Genomic DNA, 17,720 nt, shown 5'->3' with positions numbered 1-17,720 from the left:
AGGAGTTCAATGACCGAATTTTGCGACCAGAACTATCAGACGCTGAAAAGATGTCTCTTCATGAGGAAGTACAGAAAATTTACAAAACTTATTGTTTGGATGAAAGCATTGACAAAATTAGATTCGACCCTTTTATTGTGGAAGAGATTCAAAGAAGTAAGTTTGAATTTGAAAGGAATAATTTACACTGGAATTTAAACAGCATTTTGTAATAAAGTAAAGGCTAATTAATCTAAATATAATCAATCTTTACTTTTGCCATAGTTTTAAAAGTTGTTACCTACTTGCTATATTGTGCTTAAGCCTTGTTTTGTCAGCTTATTTCTATTTTTATTTGTCAGATTTATAGTAGTTTGCAAAGCAATCACAAACTCAGACCAGGAAAAAAAAAACAAACTTTATTTGCTCATATATATCTCTCTATTTATATTTATAACTTTTTTTATAGTTGCTGAAGGTCCATATATGGATGTTGTGAAACTTCAAACTATGAGGTGTCTTTTTGAAGCTTATGAGCATGTACTTTCTCTGCTTGAGAACGTTTTTACTCCTATGTTCTGTCACAGTGATGAGGTAAGTGTGAAAGATTTGAAGAGTAGTCTTAAAACAAGATTGTATTTATTTTTTTTTTTAGGATACCCTATTTACAATAGTCATGTGCATGTGGAACTGAAAAATACGTGTTCATTTTCCACTTTGGTCCCAGCTCTGGCATGCTAACTAATCTCAGTAAAAAAACTGAAGTTATTCTAGTTCAAGACAACACCAACAGAATAAAAAAAAAACCCCACCTTTTAATTTTTTGATGTAGCAATTTGTATATATCACTACTATTACAAAATCATCTTCACCAAAGATAGACATACAGCACTATTACGAGTATCTTTATTTACTTTTTAAAATACAATGGTACTTAAAGATACAAAGGTTGTATTTAGGTACATTCAGTGTTATGCATTCCAGCAGCTAAAAGTTAGGTGTGTGTTTTCAGGAAGGTCCTTCAAAGCAATTTACTAAGCATTTAAGATTGTTCTATGATTGGATTCTGAATGCAAGTTTAAAAACAAACAAACAAAAAAACACAACAAAAAAATCACAAGCAAAACAACACAAAAACCCCAGACTGGGCCGACAGCTGCCTAAAGCTGTCTAATAGAAAACACTTTAAAAGCAGGGGTGAGTCTGAATTCTTGTCCCTTTTAGAGTTTGTGTGTAAATCAGGTTGCATGTTAAACTTGTTGCATTTATTTGAGGTAGAATATATTGACTTGTCCTGGGAATGGCTACTTACCTTACTTAGTGTTATTCTTAATAAAGTCTACATCTCAAAAATGGTATTGATGGTCATCTTTCCTGTAATAGCTATAATGCTTCAGGTGCTTGAGTTTTTAACAAGGAGGAGACATGGGTTTTGGTGCTTAATCTTAGTTTTATTTCTGTTTTGGTTTTTTAATCCTGTGTAAAGTAAAATGAGTAGTCCTGGAGCATGTATTGCAAATTTGGTCTGTCCTTTTCCAGATAAATATTCTAACTGCTAGATTATGATCAGCTTGCCTTTTCCTTCTGTTCTTGTTTCGTGAATTCTGCAATATCATTGCATAGTAGCCCATACCTCAGTTAGTCCAGTTTTCTCTTTGATACCTTATTTGTCTGTTGTAGTACTTCAGACACCTTTTAAGAGGAGCGGAGTCACCAACACGCAATTCAAAGTTTAACAGGTAGGTATAGTAGAATCTTTAAGTGTTTTTCTTTGTTTTTTAGTTAAAAGTGTCAAAATATTAAACCATAGGAATTTTGCTACTGCCTGATACTAATTTGACTAAATTTTTAGCTCTACTTTTTTTTTTAAATTGACAAATTTTGTACTGAAGAAGCAAGCAATATTATACAAGATGTGTCTTCGCTGTGAAGTGGTTTACATTAAAGAATTTAAAATGTGATTTAGACCTCAACGTTTGAGAAGGGGGAAGGGAAAAATAAATGTACAGTAAGAAGAAGATAACGTGGAAAGAAAGTGGTGATTTAATGGGCTGTATATATCAATACCATTTTGTTGGTGCAAAGCTGGGTTGTTTTGGATTTTGGGTCTTACAGGGATAGGTACAGTGTACCCTCTGTCTAACCAACCCAGTCATGAAATGGGAATCTCCTCTTGTGACAAGGAGGTTTTGCTGTTTCTCCTAGGTCAAATGTGTCTTCTGTCCCCGAGCTCTCCCCATTCATTGCAGAAGTAGCATCAGCCTTGTTTCTGGGTTTGGGCTATATACTTACAGACCACCTTCAGGCTCCTTAGGGCCTGTGGAGAAAAAGAAGAGCATCACCTGTGGTGCGGATGAGTGATCTCCCACTGTGGGGTTGGGTTGAGTAAGCTTGAGGTCCCATCATTTCTTGTCTTTCATTTTATGCTGGACGGCTCAGTCATAGACTAGTCCAACTGAATTGCTCTTGCGGTCTAGCCAAAAGAAGGAAAACTTCACTGAGACAGTCTTTAATTTGGATAGGCTTGCTTTCTTGGTATGCAATAAAGTCCACGGTACTGTAGAAAATTATGGTGTTTGTCATCTTAGATTACAGCAATTTATTTAACTTTTTCTGCTCTCATTAGAGGTACACCTAGCAGCAGCCCTCTTGGCTTGCAGCCTACTGTGAGGTGTGTTATTGTGAGATCCCTTTCTCCCCTGCTAATGTCTTAAAAAAAACTACAAGGTGGTTCTCTTCAGTGTATTTCCATCTGTGACATCTATTATGTAGTCCTTATAGTTCTTGTAGATCCAGGACTCAAGCTTTGGTGTAGTGCTTTCTCAGATTGGTGCTGACAAGCTTCTCTTTCTTAAAGAGGCGTGGAAGGCAGCTAGACCAAACTGCATTTCTCCTCTATGTGATACTCCACTAGGAACAGTGACCTTAAAACACACTCCAGCTTCTGTAGAAGATGGCTACAGGGTTTTGTCCAGACCTTTAAATATGCCTTCTGGTATCTTTCCCAAAATTATTCATGTCAAGGATTGAAAATATCCTGTCATACACTTCTTAAATCTAGTTAAAGGATGAAAACGTTTATGTCAGCTCCTTGGTGCTTTGCTTGCCAGAACAGAAGGGGTGAAATTAAAGGCAATCTCTACCAGAACTTTTTTGAAATAAGTCTCTGGCTACGAAATAAGCAAATTTTGTTTGGGGACTGTTACAGCGTATTCCCCTGGAGTTCAAGCAGCATCCATAGCATTACTGAAAATGTATCTGTTTTACATTTTAGAACAATTTTAATGCCCTGAGTATATATGATGGCTTATGATATGAGATACTCTTATGTTCCTAAAGTGGTGCCTCTGTGATTATTTGCATGAAACAGAGGTCCTATCTGAAAGTAGTTTGCCTGTTGCTTTGGAGTTTCCCTCTGCAGAATCTGGTACAGACAGTCACTGCAAAACAAAAAAAAAAAAATTAAAAAAATTGCTTATGGACTTATTCCAGATGTTATCCATATGCACATACCTTATCCTGCCTTTTCTTCCCTATTCTAGCATTAGTTCCAGTTGGGAGAAATTATTTGCAAAGAAATTAGTTTTGTTTTCCATATCTTTGATGCTTTGCTAGAGGTACTGTGTGTGTATTACATAGATGCTGCTGGTCAAAAAGTCAGATCGAGTAGTAGATACGAAATCCCAGTGGAATGTACATGTGAGTAATGTGTTGAAAGATTTTACTTACTGTAAGACAAGAAAATTATAGAGCAGTTTCTAGAAAATACAAGTGGGAAATAGGAAAAAGTGACTTATCTGTGTAATTTCTGGTTTGAATCACTTCTTTGAACTGTACAAAATAATCATAGCTTTTTGTGTACAGATAGGACAAGTAATGTGCTGTGAAAACTGCTAAGGAAATAGATGAGAAGTCCCAAGTATTTCTGGAGTGTAAAGAAGTCACATTGATGATATGCTGATAACTTGATAACTGGCAGTGGTTGTCAACAGTTTAATGTCATAACTGGTATTTCCCACCTAATGTTTAATGTATCTGGCAAATGAAAACTGATGTTTTAACTTCCAGTTCTGGCGACGTAATTTTGGGTGTGTGGAGGAGACACAAGAATTCCCTCTCCCTCTCTCATCGTTATGTATTTATAATACATTACTACATTACTTAAAAAGTATTCTGTGTTGGAAGTCTAACAAAAAAAGAAAAGCCATTATGTCATACAAACTCCCAGATTTCTGGATAGCTGTATATCTGCCTTGATTTTCTACACAGTATGACTGCATATAGAAATAGATGCATCCTGATTTCTCATCATTGGGATAGCAATAAAATTAAAACATTTTTCAAGTAAAGGACCAAGCAGAAAAGATATTAACAATTTTGGGGAGTGTTTAGGCAGAAAACCCACAGAATTAAGTCTGTAAACAGTTGTGTGCAGTGTAATTGTTTGTCACCATCAGTTCCAACTTGATAGGTTATGTTTGCAGTTTCGCAGTTAACGTGACTAAAGAAAGTGTAAGATGCCTTAGAATCAGTTCCTCTTGTGAAACAAAATCTAAAATTTGAATATTTTAATCTGTTATCAGCTTGTCCAGAATTCAGTAGTTCCAGTGAATTAAAATCATGTGTGTGGTGACTGTGTTTATGGTTAATCTATTTAAACATCTCTGTTGGAATTACTGAGTTGATGGCTGTGACATTGGTTCCATGTACCAGATTAGGTAGAATGTCAAAAATACATGACAATTCTTAAAATCTGTGTTTTTTAGTATATCTAATATGGGGGAGTGGGGGGTTATTACATAAAATAAGTCCACAGCCTTTTTTTTGTGTATTGGCCAAATGAACTAGATTCCTACATGACTTCTGAACATAGGCTATAGGAAAAGTTAGCTGCCTGTTTGGCACTACAGGTAACTTTAAGAGTGAAAGTCTTTCTCTACAAATTGGTAGCCACTTGTGCTGAATGTCAGTGAAGACCTGAAAATTTAAAGCCTCAGTTATTGAAACTCAAAGGCCAAGATTGTGGTGATGAAATGTGCAGGTACCATTCACATTTCACTTAAGATTTTAGGTCAGGAACTCCTAATTGTACCACGTTTTTTACTAATCTGTAGTGACGGTTGAAGCCTATTCAGTTTTGTTGGGATAAGTCTGTCAAATTTGGTGTGGTTTTTTTTTTTTTTAACATTATTTTCTCCTGGGCTCTGAGGTAATTTATGTGCCTGTTGTTGCAGAAGTAGCCTGAGTTTGGATGACTTCCGGTAAGTCTGTCTAACACTCGATAAATATTGTGTGTTAGTTACGCTGCATCCATCATGACTTCATCACACAGCCTTTATAACAGTAATTAACTGTCCATTTCATTTGTAAAAAACATCTGAATGTCTTCTCTGGACTAAACTGCATTTCTTCCCACAATAAGCTTTACTCTCCTTGTCCTCTTCACAAGTGTTTAGAAATTGCTTAATTACTAATTTCACAAGTTTGCAATACGTTAATATTGTTTGCTGTTAACAATTTGTCTGTTGTTATTAGTTTTGAAATATATTTGCATAACTTGAAGCTTTTTTTGGTCCTGTGACTGCTAGCTGCTCCAAAATTTCCTTTACTCCATGTCATGTTTCCAGATGCCGTTCGAGGTTTTATCCACTCTAACTGCTTGTTTTCTCTTGCACAGCTGTATCCAGGATGAGCGTTGCCTAACATTGCATGCAAATATAACTATTTCATGAATATTATAAAGTGCTCAACCCAGCAGTTCCCCAAATTAGTTCTCTGTGCTGCTTTTCTTGTGACTGTTATAGGTTTGATTACAATGTATGCTGTTTTTTAGAGTTTGTTCTAGGTAGTCTCTGATCACTCATTAATGCCTTCATAGCTGTTCAGTGGTTTGTTTTCTCATTATTCATGCCTCTTTTTAAATACATGCTATCCAAACTCAGAAGACAATTTTTCCATTATGGACTTCTCCTTAGAATTTATCAGAGCATCAGTATTGCATATATTACTCGTACCATTCTTGAGTCTTGAGGGAAATTTATCAACTTCATTTTACAGGTTAAGAATCAAGGTATATAGACACTTTTTACCTTTTATGTGCCAGTTCAATGTATTGAGTTATAATGTGCTAAGTTGTTGAGCAATAAGGAGTGCTTGAGGTGTAGGTGCAATTACTTTCTTTTTTTTAAGTGGAGCTCTACGCACTCAACATTTCTCCTAATTGAGTGCAGGAGGTTTTTAGTTGGCCAAAAGAAAATGGTACTCTGACTTCACATGCATGTAAATATCTAGCTTGTCTGATACCTACAACTTGTCTGGTACTTCTTGACCCGCAGAGGTTCACAACAGCATTCTTCAGCTGCATAGCCCTGGCTGATCGCTTGTGAAAATCTGTTCCATGCACTGAATGAAGCAGGGATCCTGTGGGAAAATTATTTTGCAGCCGTCCATTATTAAAGAATGCCACAGTGCACAGTAACACTAATGCAATCTTTGTTCTGCAATTCCCAGCTATACGTTGAACAACAATTGTAATTTTTTAATGTTGGATATGTATGACTTCTGGAGTGTTTAAAAAAACCCCAAACTATTCCAGCCTCTTGTCGTCACATCATTCATCAGGAATGTTGGAACCTGTAGGCTCTCCACCCCAGGCCCTGCCAAGGAAGCAACTATAGAATGACGGTCTAATAGTGCTGTTAGGTGGATCTGCGCTAGAGGGAGTGGGATACTTTTCCCAATGAGTTCTTCCCGTGCCCCCCCCCCCCCCCCCCCCCCTTCTTCAGAGTTGACAGGTCTTGAAATAATTGGTCTCTATACTGAAGTGGCCATCTCCTCTCCGCTTTCTTCCCTCATGCCTTGAACCAGACCATATCCTAGTCCCATCTCTTCCCTTCCACCTAGCCTCAGCTTCTTTCTCCTATTTCTACTTCACCAGTGAATCTATCAGGTTTTAATCCTGATACCTGTTCTTTTTGTATATGTGGTTTTTTTCTTGCTCAGTTTAAATTTTGATCATCCTGTTGTCTATCCATCTCTGTTAACATCTGCAGATCTTTTCCATGCTCATCTAATCTGGTTTGTGCTCTGCGTGCTTGCTCAAGGATTTTTGCCAAACCAGTCCTATGTTCTTTTCATACGTTGTCCGACACGTGTTTGTGTACGCTCTTGTTCACCAGTCTTTGTTCTGAATTTGTCTGTTCCTGTGAAGAGAATCCCATGCTAATTTGTCGCTTTATGCCTGCTCCAGTTTAGTGACGGCTCTGTATTCGTTAGGCGTAATCTTTTGGCTCAGCACTGGGACACGAAGGGGGTTTCCTTGCTATCAGGTTGAGTCCTGACCGCATACGGCTCAGTACTGCAGTTATAGGCAAAGCTCTATTCTGCCTTCAGCTGGAGCACGAGTAGTGCAGGGAAGAAATGGTCTGAGCCTGGAGTACTCTTATCAAATCTTTGAGCTTGCGCAAATGAATGTTTTTTTCTCAAAATCTTGAGAACTACACAAGTTTTCACAGGAATGATGAAAACTTCAAGACTCAAGCCAGAGGTCTGAAGTATTAACCTTCTAGAAAAGCTGTCTAATTTTGTCTGAATAAGGTTTGTATTCTGCTAGCCCAGTGTTTAGGCTCTTGAACAGGATTCAGGTAGGTCCCCAGTCTGAAAAAGTTCAGTTCAGTACAATAACATGTAGAAGAAGTTGTTTAAAAATTAAGTAAAATTGTTCAAACATGGATATAGACTACAAACAGCCAAGCAACCCTATCTTTGCTTAGCAGAGATAAATAAGATAGATGGTGCCTGTCTAGTTTGGAGCTGATGATAATATGAGATAGAAAAAGCAAAAGATTTGGAAAAAACAGTGGATTATTTATGCAATTTTAGTCATGTACACAGTCTGGGTAAAATTATAAACAGGAAGATTGTTAGTAACACGCACATGCATGTTGTGAGTCAGCAGTTGATGTTCTCAACGTGTCTTTATGGGCAATGAAGATGCTTTACCTGCTGCTCTCTGCTGTTCTGTTGTTACTGCTGTTAATAGTTAATAATCTTTTGTTTTAAAGGAAAAAGAAACACTTAGGGTTTTTTTTTTTTGTCCTGTAAAGTACTAATTGTGCTTTTAATCTCAGTAGTCTATAAAGTTCTTTTGAGCCTTTGATTCTGTAGTTCACTGTATAGATTTTTAAGTCACCTGTAAACTGTATTTATTGAATCACCATAAGTAACCTCAGGCTGATGCCATATTCAACAGAAACATTCTTCTTTCCAGAATTACTAGTATGTCTACATAAGACATAATCTTCGGTGTAAGGGCGTAAGAATGCTGTAAAATCTCTTCTCTCAGTAAGGAGCACTCTTCCTGCCCAATTATTTTTCTTTTTCCATACCTTGTTGCTTTTTGGATACTTTGTCATAAGTGGGCAAGACTTTAAAATGTCTTCATCTTTCAGTCAGACTGGTTCTTCAAGCCAAGATTCTTCAGTTGCATCTGTTTTCTCTCATGTTCAGTCTTGCTCTTTGCACATTCCTTTTGTCTGTCCCTAATGGTTAAAAGTTGAGAACTATCTTGAGCAATACGTGCTTGTAAAATTCTGGGGTGTTTATGTAAAAACATGCATCTAACTATACCATTTACAGTACTTGGCAAGAGTGGATAAATATTTAAATACAAGTACATGGAAAAGGGCAGAGTTAGTGACCTTCTTGGTGTGCATGCCTGTAGCAATAAGCAGTTTCTGCTGTCAAAACAAAATTGGTTTGCTTAGTTAATTGTTTATTCTATGTCCTACATTACTACGATACTATTGTAAGAGTGTTAAGGTTTGCTCCTTGTTAAGCATGTGGGAATCCCATATCTTTTAAAAGTCTAATCAAGAAATTTTCCTCGTCAATCAGAGAACAAATTTGTTATAAATTAATTTCGTTTTAAGTGGAATTGTAAATATATTGGCTACTTGTTTATAGAATTGTTTCTCTTCTCTGCAAATGATGTTCAATGGCCTACTGAGCTGCTGTATAATAATATGCCGTGTGTTGTGAACGCTGGCTTCTGTAATCCTAGGACCACACAGAAGAGAGGAGAATCATTTGGAATCAGCAGAATAGGCAACAAAATAAAAGGTGTATTCAAGAGTTCTGCAATGGAAGGAGCTATGTTGCCTAACTATAACTTAAATGAAGGAGAAGATGACTTTGTGAGTAAAGCTTTAAATTTAAGTCTTTGTTGGGTTTTTTTTCTTTCCTTGCTTGAAGATGTTAAGTTTCCGCCTTTTCTGCTGTCTTAATTCACATGGAAACCCTGCAGTGCTGGCTTCTGATAAAGTTGCCTTGTTTTCCCTGTATTCATTCAGAAGCCAAGGTCACAGCTCCAGTTAGTGTGCCTCTAAGCTTATTGCTTTAGTACAGAGAAGTACTAAAAGTAGCGGTGTCAGACATTTTTGTAAGCAATGAATTTTTCTCTAAAAACTTTTCATGCTGTTTTATAATTCTGGATAATAAGGTATGCATAGGACTGCATGCATGGCTTTTCAGCTACATCTTGCCACAAGACTTTAAAACCATAGATAAAGTAGTGGAGAAGTTGCTGTCAGGTCGGTCTGTGAGGCAGCATTTTCTCTAAAGATCATGAGCCAAGAATCCTTTCTCATTTGTCTTGGGTTCTTCCTCAGCTAATGTTTTTCTTTCATGCTAAAGAGCAATGAATAGAGCCAATGTTAGAATTATTGCATGGGACATTGGTATCTGAAGCACAGTTGGGGGACAAATGAAAATATTAAAAAAGAGGAGGGAGTTGGTCAGAAGCTATTGGTAGTCATGTATTTTTTACAGTATGTCTGCCAGTTCAACCTTTTGTACCTGTTCATAACAAACAAAACACTTAGGCATTTTTCACCTTGATAAACTTCTAGCTCATTTTCCCCAGCCTAAAGATAAAAGTGTAAATATGAGTTTATATTATTCACCTTCTTCGGAATTGCTTTCAGAAGAGGGTGGGTGGGAGTGACTCAGCAACTTAGAATTCTAAATAGGTTTTTTTTCTCTTTAAGAGGAGAAAAAAAAAAGGGCAATTTTCTCTACAGGCTAAATATTCATTTAAGTCATGCCTTTAAGGGGGCAGAACTGTTGCAATTAATTTCTTGGACAGTCAAGTTGTTGTTGTAACTTCTGTCTTTTTGAGGTGATCTGCTAATGAAAGTGGATTAATTTTGCAGCATTGCTCTTGTGGATTGTGCTGACCAAAAGGCATGGAAAGGTAGAGAGGAATTAGTAGAAATAGAATTGAAGCAGTGGAGCTTAGAGAAGGAACATGTTTTCCTGTCGGAGCACAAGAAGTTACTTATGAGAAGTTCCTGAATTTGACGAGAGACAATATAGAGTCTAATCGTTACTAAGGAAGGTTTTCAAATGAGCAGAATGGTTTTAGCTTAGGCAAGAATGGGAAGTTTGAAGCGCAGCGTTGTCTCAAATCCCTTCATTAAATAAAGGGAGGATACTACGTTTTTACTAAAACCACCTTAGACAAAGTTTGAGGAATACCTAAGTCCCTTCACTTGCTCAGTGTAGATGGGAAGAAGAAATGGGAAAAGAAAACACTAAATTGTTGTAAGGTTACTGTGCATTAAAAGAGCTGGACAGAGCCGTGACTTCACTTCATGAGCAAATACTGAATATACGGAATTCAGCAGTAATAACTTCACAGTCAGTGCTGAGGTGTAGCTTCCTAGCAGGCATCACAGGGTCAGAGGAAGAACTCTCTGGGACAAGAAAAACGTGATCTAGGAAATGAGAGTACAGCTGTAAAATGATGGCAGTGCAGTCTACAGACTTAGCAACTTTTTGCTTAGCTTGTGTACGGAGGATGTGGGAGTTACTTCCTCCTACACAGATCCTGTGTGCTTAAGGAATTGGTGTAATGTAAGCTCGGTGGATTCAAGGTAAAGAATGGCAGTGAAATGGAATTCTGTGCTTTGTGACAGAAACTGAACAATGTCTTTCCTCTTTTTTTTTTTTTTTTTTTTTTTGGCAAAGTCATGTTGGTTGAAGTTAAAACCTATAGGAAACATCCATTTGGTCTAAGGAAATCCTGTAAAGATAGAAATACCTGTTAGCAGCTTTCTGTGGCTCTGGGCAGCTGCTTTGTAAGCTGCTAACATGCTAATAGTAATTCCATGAAACTACACTCAATCTTTGTCAGCTAAATTTTAAATACAGAAAAAGATATTTTGCATATTAAAGCACAGGTGTTCCCAAGACAGCCAGAAGACCTGTAGACCTGAATTTGTGACTTTGTTGCATTAAACAAATGGAATGAGGCTGAGGCAACCTATTATGGGTTGGTGGTCTGTTTAGAAAGAGGATTAAATACCCCAGAAATTCATGTTTCCTGGCTTACAGTTAAAGTCAGTGCTGTGGTTGTCATAGCAGAAAAGCCTGGGAATTTGCATAGGATTATTATCAAAACCAGGCCAGAAGTCAGGTGGGGGATCTGGTGAAAAGAGGTTACGGGCGTGTGAAACTTTGCTGTTTAAATACAGCCTCGGAAGGGCCACGTGGAGGAGGCAAACGGGGAGGTTATGGCCCTTTATCTGCAGTTCCTGACTGACGGCTCTAAGCCTTGTACTGACTTAGTGCTGGGAGTGTGATCACTGTATCGACTGATAGGATAGTCCAGTGTATGAAACTAAATAAATGGGAGGAGATGAGAACTGCAAGCAGTGGTAAATTAAAGCAAGAAAGAATCAGAAAACATAAGACAAGAGTTGAGTTTTGATCGAGTCCATGCTTAAGCATTTGGTTTAGTCAAAAGCTACAGAGTCAGGTAAGTCTGAGTGTTTCTAGAATGGTCTTGCATTTTTGCAAGGAGGTCCTACTGGAAAATGTATATTTAGCACTAATGCAAATACACACAGTTAGTAAGTATAGATTATAAAGTGATAATGTTGGCAGCCGATAGCTCAACCCTCACGGGGTGAAGGAGTGAGTGCAAATTGCACCCAGTTCAAGCTGCTCCATCTGCAGAAACTCAGCTGTTGCTGACTTGGAGTTGCTATCCTGAAACATTCTTCTGCTGTTTCTATCCAGTGGTGACAACTGCATAAAGCCTGGGGAAGGGAGAAAACGAGGGTAAGACCTCATACAGAAGACTTTGTAGATATAAAGCTACCTGAAAACCCTGTTCTTGAGGTTCGGAGAGCATCTGGCCTATTTATTGCATTCTTTGATGCGAGTTTGTCCTGCAGTTTTTGAGCCCGAATTATTCATTCCAGGCTGGGGTTATTTTTGTTTGCTTTGTGAAAGAGCGCAGCCTATGATTTAGCTTTCAAAGTTGCGAACCACCTTAGCTGAGCGTGGTTTCTGTGCAGCAGCAACTGAAGACTGCTCTTCGCCTGTTGCAGTTTCTCTCTTTGTCAAGTAAATCAGGTAAGTGGAAGCAAAAAGGTGTTTTGAAAAGAAGATACCCAGTTAGTGGATCTGCCTTTGGAGGTCTGTTTTGGAAGACAATTGTCCACACTGTAACCAGTTTAAGGATCGTTTCAGTACTGTGCAAAGGCAAAACAAAACTGAACAAAGATTGCTCATGTGTGTTGGACCATTTATGCTTCAGCTGCAATTGAGTCATGATCATGTGAATATTGTAGTTGAGACACAGGCAAAATTATTTCAGGGATACTGTATTGCCTTAAAGCGTTACTTAGATTATCTCAATACAGGGGAAAAGGTTAAGCCACCTAGCCTTGGCCTTGGAGGGGAATTTGGCTTTGAATTATAAAGCTAAGGGAGAAGGACTTGAAAGTGGGATTCATGCTTTCCAGTTTGCTGTAGTTTCATACGTTGTAAGTTTGTTTGTTAAAATCTATTTTAACTTTCACAAGTGGCAGTACTTTCAAGTCTCTGAGTCTTACTGAAATAATATACTTTTGAATTGTCGCTTAACTCTAACCTGTCTCGACATGGATAATAGCCCTGTGACTTGTGGTTGGAAGAGCGAGGCGCTGCCTGCCGCTGCGGTGAGCACAGGCTGGAGGCAGGACGATGGGCTTGGGTGCTGCTCCTCGTCAGGCAGCACCTGCCTCCTTGCAGGGTTGTGATGTTTTAGAAGCCCTTGCAGCCTGACAGCGAGCTAAATTAGATTCAAACAATTTCAGTTTTATAAGGAAACAAGACTACTCTTTTTCACACCTCCTTGCCTATGCTTGTGAAAATAACCAGAACTTTTTTACTCAGAGCATCCTTAGCAAGGGCTGATCTCCCCACAGGTTCTCCATTCTGCATTACTTTGTCACCTCTTTGAGTCTTAAGGCCAGCCCTACCCTTCTTTCTCACGGACGCTATCTTCTCATTTGCAAAAATAATTTTCATTCCTTTGGATCTTTTTTTAATTATTCTTTTTTTCTGTGTGGTGAAGATGAGAATCGAGTTAAGCGTTGTTTGGAGAAATAAATAGCTTTCCAAGAGTAGCTGTTGAAGCTTGGATTTTTCAGTTCAGATATTTAAGATAATCTTTCTGTTGTTTGTGGTCCTAAAAGATGTGTGGCACTTCCTTTGTCATTGCCTGGGACCTGAGAATTTGGTGCGCTGCGTGGTAGCTGACTGCTTCGTTACCTGTGGGCAACTGAGCCTGCCTGTGGTGGGTGGCATCGGGAGATTAAAGTGAATGTCGGTGTGGTGCTGGGACTGCGGTTCAGGTTCAAGAGAATTTCTTCAGTGTTCACATGGCACTGGTTGTAAGGTCTGCTTGCGTATGGGAAAATCAGCATTATGTTTTACGGCGTGGAGTCTGAGTTTATGAGGTCAGGATTAGGCCCACGCTGCTCCCTGGTGCATCTGTTTCTGGGAGTGTGATGCGCAGAAACTGGAGCTGATGGAGAATGCAGTAATGCTTATGATGGCTTCGCTTAAAGAGAGCTCTGGGAATAATTCAGTCCCAATCGTGGCTTTGTTGCACCTTGCAGAGCAAGTCAGATTCATGTGTCCACAACATAACTCATTGCACTTGGCTGTAGAGGTGGGAGACCCGCTCGCCTGGTGCACTGTTGGCTTCTGCCTCTTGTTGTGTTCAGGTAACTTCTTGGCCTGACCTAGTAAGCTCGAGTCTCCAATTTGGGTCTTAGTGTGCTGGAAAATGCAATGCAGCTAAATCTGCTGACCCCAAGCTGGTTCCTGTAGCATTCAGTCTGTGTCCAAGGCATTCTTCCAGCTGTCTCCTTTAGTACTTCTATTCTCACCCTCTCTTCCTGAAGTATCAGTTATGGATCTTGGTAGTGCTGTAAAAACTTTCAGATCTCACTAAAAGTTGTTAACTTCAAATTAATTTGCAGTGGGTCTAAAAATAGAAATTCATCTACGTGAAAACACTATTAATGAAATGGGTTTTTTGTTCTTTTATTACTTAGTGACACATACTTAAGACTTGATTTATGTTTCGTTATTATATATAAGTTTTGCAAAGGTAGACTGTACCAATTAAAATAGAACTGTAGATCTTGATATCTTGATGTTTGAATCTTTACAGATTGAAGAAGGCGTTATGGTGATGGAAGATGATTCTCCTGAGGAGGCTGTTAGTACCCCAAATACACCTCGCAACCTTGCCGCATGGAAAATTAGCATCCCATATGTAGATTTTTTTGACGATCCCTCCTTGGAAAGAAAAGAGAGAAAAGAAAGAATTCCTGTGTTCTGCATTGACGTAGAGAGAAATGATAGAAGGGCAGGTATGCAATGTTATGGATAAATAAAGTGTCATTTAGAAATTAACCCAAAATATTCTAGTGTGCTGTATTCTGATGGCTGGTGCAGTGTGTTTTGCATACATGTTCATCTGACTTTGAAATAATGACTTGAAAGTTCTGAGGAAATGTGTTTGAGAGCTAAATGATCACATTTAGTATTTGCAAGTCGAGAACTGACTCCTCAGCACGAATCACTTCCATTTAGACTTCATGCCAAGGTTTGAGATTTTCTCTTTCCAAAAATATTGATCCTGCGATTCATGTTGTTAAACACTTGGCGTATTTTTCTTTCATCCACTCTGAACTTTGGAATAAGGAACAATAAGTAACTTTTTATATAACCTTAAAATAAGTTCTTAGGAAATGAAAATGTTTTACTTATTAGGAACCATCCTGGCTTGCAGCTAGTTTGTCAGTATCTAGATAGCAATACATCTATATTGAGCGGGGAAAATAGCATCGTCCTAGGCTGCGTGGATTTGTGTTAATGTGGAAGTATTAGTTTCACTAAGCAGGAACTGTTTTAAGAGTTATTTAGTGGTATCTTCCAGGAGGAAGAATGATCAAGATTCAAGCTGATGGTGCAGAGGACTGTATTCAATGAGTAGTATTTCTGTAAATCATTTGGTTAAAAGCTTGAAAATAGATCTAAAATAGTCAGCCCTAATAAATTTTGAGGCTCTGCAGCACTCAATTTTTTAGATTTTAGGGATCCCCTAAATGAGATGATAATTTCATTGCTAGCATCATATCTCTCTACCCGGTATGCATTTCAAATTAACATTTCAATTATCTGGCTGGGATTTTTTTTTTAATGTTACTGCAATGTGGGGGACTAATATGATTGAATTTTTTCCTATAATAATCCAGCATACATTTGCTGTTGCTTATTTTGTCTCAAGTGGCATAAAACCTGGTTTATTTTTAATATTGGTGGTGTTTTGTTTTGTTTTGTTTTTCCCCCAGTTGGGCATGAACCTGAACACTGGTCTGTCTACAGGAGGTATCTTGAATTTTATGTGCTTGAGTCGAAGCTAACAGAATTTCATGGTATGTTCTCCGTCATCTGGAAAGCCGCTTTCCCACTGCTGTGGTTATCATTCAGTACTGAGCTGAAATTTAAAATAATGAAACCAATGTTTGCCATGTAACAAAAAGAATTTAATCTCCTTTGTATCTTTATTAGGTACGTTTCCTGATGCTCAGCTTCCCTCAAAGAGAATCATTGGCCCCAAGAACTACGAGTTCTTAAAATCCAAGAGAGAGGAGTTTCAGGAGTATCTGCAGGTATCAAACAAACTTTTGGAGCAAAGAATATTCTAAATCTAATGATACAAAACTAATAAAAGAATATCTGCTGTTTTTTTTTTTTTCTTTCCAAGTAACTTGAGTTATAGAAAAGGTTCAAGTGGGCAAATAAAACTTGTTAAAGTTTCATGTGACTGAAAACAGAAATCTTTTGCAAATGTCAATATGGTAATATAATACTTTCTGAATATCTTTTCGCTATAGAGAAACTGATTTGTAAAGATTAGTTTTGAAGTACTTATACTTCTTTCTTTCCTTCTGCCTCCAAGAAACTTCTGCAACATCCAGAACTAAGTAACAGCCAGCTTTTAGCTGACTTCCTGTCCCCTAATGGAGGAGAAACTCAGTTTCTTGATAAAATGTTGCCTGATGTGAATCTTGGTATGTAATGTGCTCCTTGTTTTTGCTGACAAATAGTAACACTGTAGATACTGTGATTGAATGATAGTAGTAATGAATAGGTAACTCTTGTGTAAGGGTATGGCTGTGGGAAATAAGAACTGTGCTTCTTCACAGCCCGTAAAATTCTAGCTCAGCAAGCAAGATGTGCTGATACTTTTTCCTTAAAGAAAAAAGACATTTTGAGACTAGGGAAGAAGTGGTTTAAGTGGTTGCTTTTGAATTTTTCTGTCAGCAAGCAAGGTGATAAGATTTCTCTAACAAATTTCATAGTTCAAGAAGACTTACAGTCAAATCTGCACAAGTCAGTCACTCTTTACAGGTGTGATGATATAAATGATTTCTTAATATAAATTACCTTTGTGTGTTAGTTGATTAAAATCTGTTTATTTTAATCTGAAAACTGCATTATCTAATATTTCTAGTATTAGCTAGTGTTAAGATCTCTTAACATGAGCTACTTCATAGAATTTGAGGCAGTGGTGTGTGTGATATAGGCAGGCCAAATGGAAATTGAGAAGTTGAGAAATTCTTGTTATCTAGTGTAACAGTTGATAATGGATGCAAAAAGTAGGCTGCAGTGTGACTTTACAGCTTGGCTGCAATGTGGCTGTCTCGGCATAGTGGGTCTGAGCTGGTAAGGTCAACCTCACGGCCATTCTGTCTTCGTGTAGTGTAGCACTTGTGATTCTGGCATCAGCGTGGCCCAGGAAAGTCATGTCTGAACTGTGCCACTGCATTTCTACTTCTCCTGGTGATGGTGTGAACCTGCTGGGGTGGCTGTTCTCTTGATGCGCTTACTGAGTTGTTGAATGAGATTTCAATGGTCATCCTCCAGTTAAAAGGTTTTGTTTTGTTTCAAATCTTCCCTCTATATCCAACTGTACATTGTTTAAAAAAAGCTTATAATTGTGGTGTTTACTGTAATGCATCTCATATCTGAGACTACGCTTCACTTCCATAAACATCATTTTAACAAATCTTGGCATTTCAGTAGGGCTTTTTGTGAGGATGAGCCATTTTATTGTTATCATTTGGTCATTGTACATACTTTCCGATGTAAGTTCCAAATTTAATGACATGTAGATAAGAAAAATGTTACTGTAAATGGTGTGCTTAAAATAAAACTAATCATAGACATTTTCACTTTTCAACATTCAAAGTTGCTGTGCTGTGTCCTGATAACCTTAGCAGAATTTTTAAGACCACAGCTGTAGCCTGTCCAATTTGTAAAACTTTAGTCGCCAGTATTTTCGAGACTAGATCCTTCCATAATATCTCCAGATTAGATGATCTTTTCAG

General features: G+C 37.9%; 1 protein-coding gene across 1 annotated transcript in view; it reads left to right on the top strand.

Moving 5' to 3' along the window:
* Positions 1-17,720, top strand: part of SNX14 (sorting nexin 14) — a gene marked incomplete at both ends in the record, with an annotated part of 53,860 nt that overhangs the window by 24,665 nt on the left and 11,475 nt on the right. The window contains 9 exons of the mRNA XM_009699047.1: positions 1-156; positions 449-573; positions 1,660-1,718; positions 5,214-5,240; positions 9,041-9,173; positions 14,492-14,693; positions 15,678-15,761; positions 15,898-15,998; positions 16,289-16,400. Coding sequence (XP_009697349.1) covers positions 1-156; positions 449-573; positions 1,660-1,718; positions 5,214-5,240; positions 9,041-9,173; positions 14,492-14,693; positions 15,678-15,761; positions 15,898-15,998; positions 16,289-16,400 — 999 coding nt within the window. The remainder of the gene's footprint in view (positions 157-448; positions 574-1,659; positions 1,719-5,213; positions 5,241-9,040; positions 9,174-14,491; positions 14,694-15,677; positions 15,762-15,897; positions 15,999-16,288; positions 16,401-17,720) is intronic.

Source organism: Cariama cristata, unplaced genomic scaffold (assembly GCF_000690535.1).
Source record: "Cariama cristata isolate BGI_N322 unplaced genomic scaffold, ASM69053v1 scaffold9534, whole genome shotgun sequence".
Classification (NCBI taxonomy): domain Eukaryota; kingdom Metazoa; phylum Chordata; class Aves; order Cariamiformes; family Cariamidae; genus Cariama; species Cariama cristata.
The sequence above is the reverse complement of the archived record's forward strand: the minus strand, read 5'-3'. Positions and strand labels throughout refer to the sequence as shown.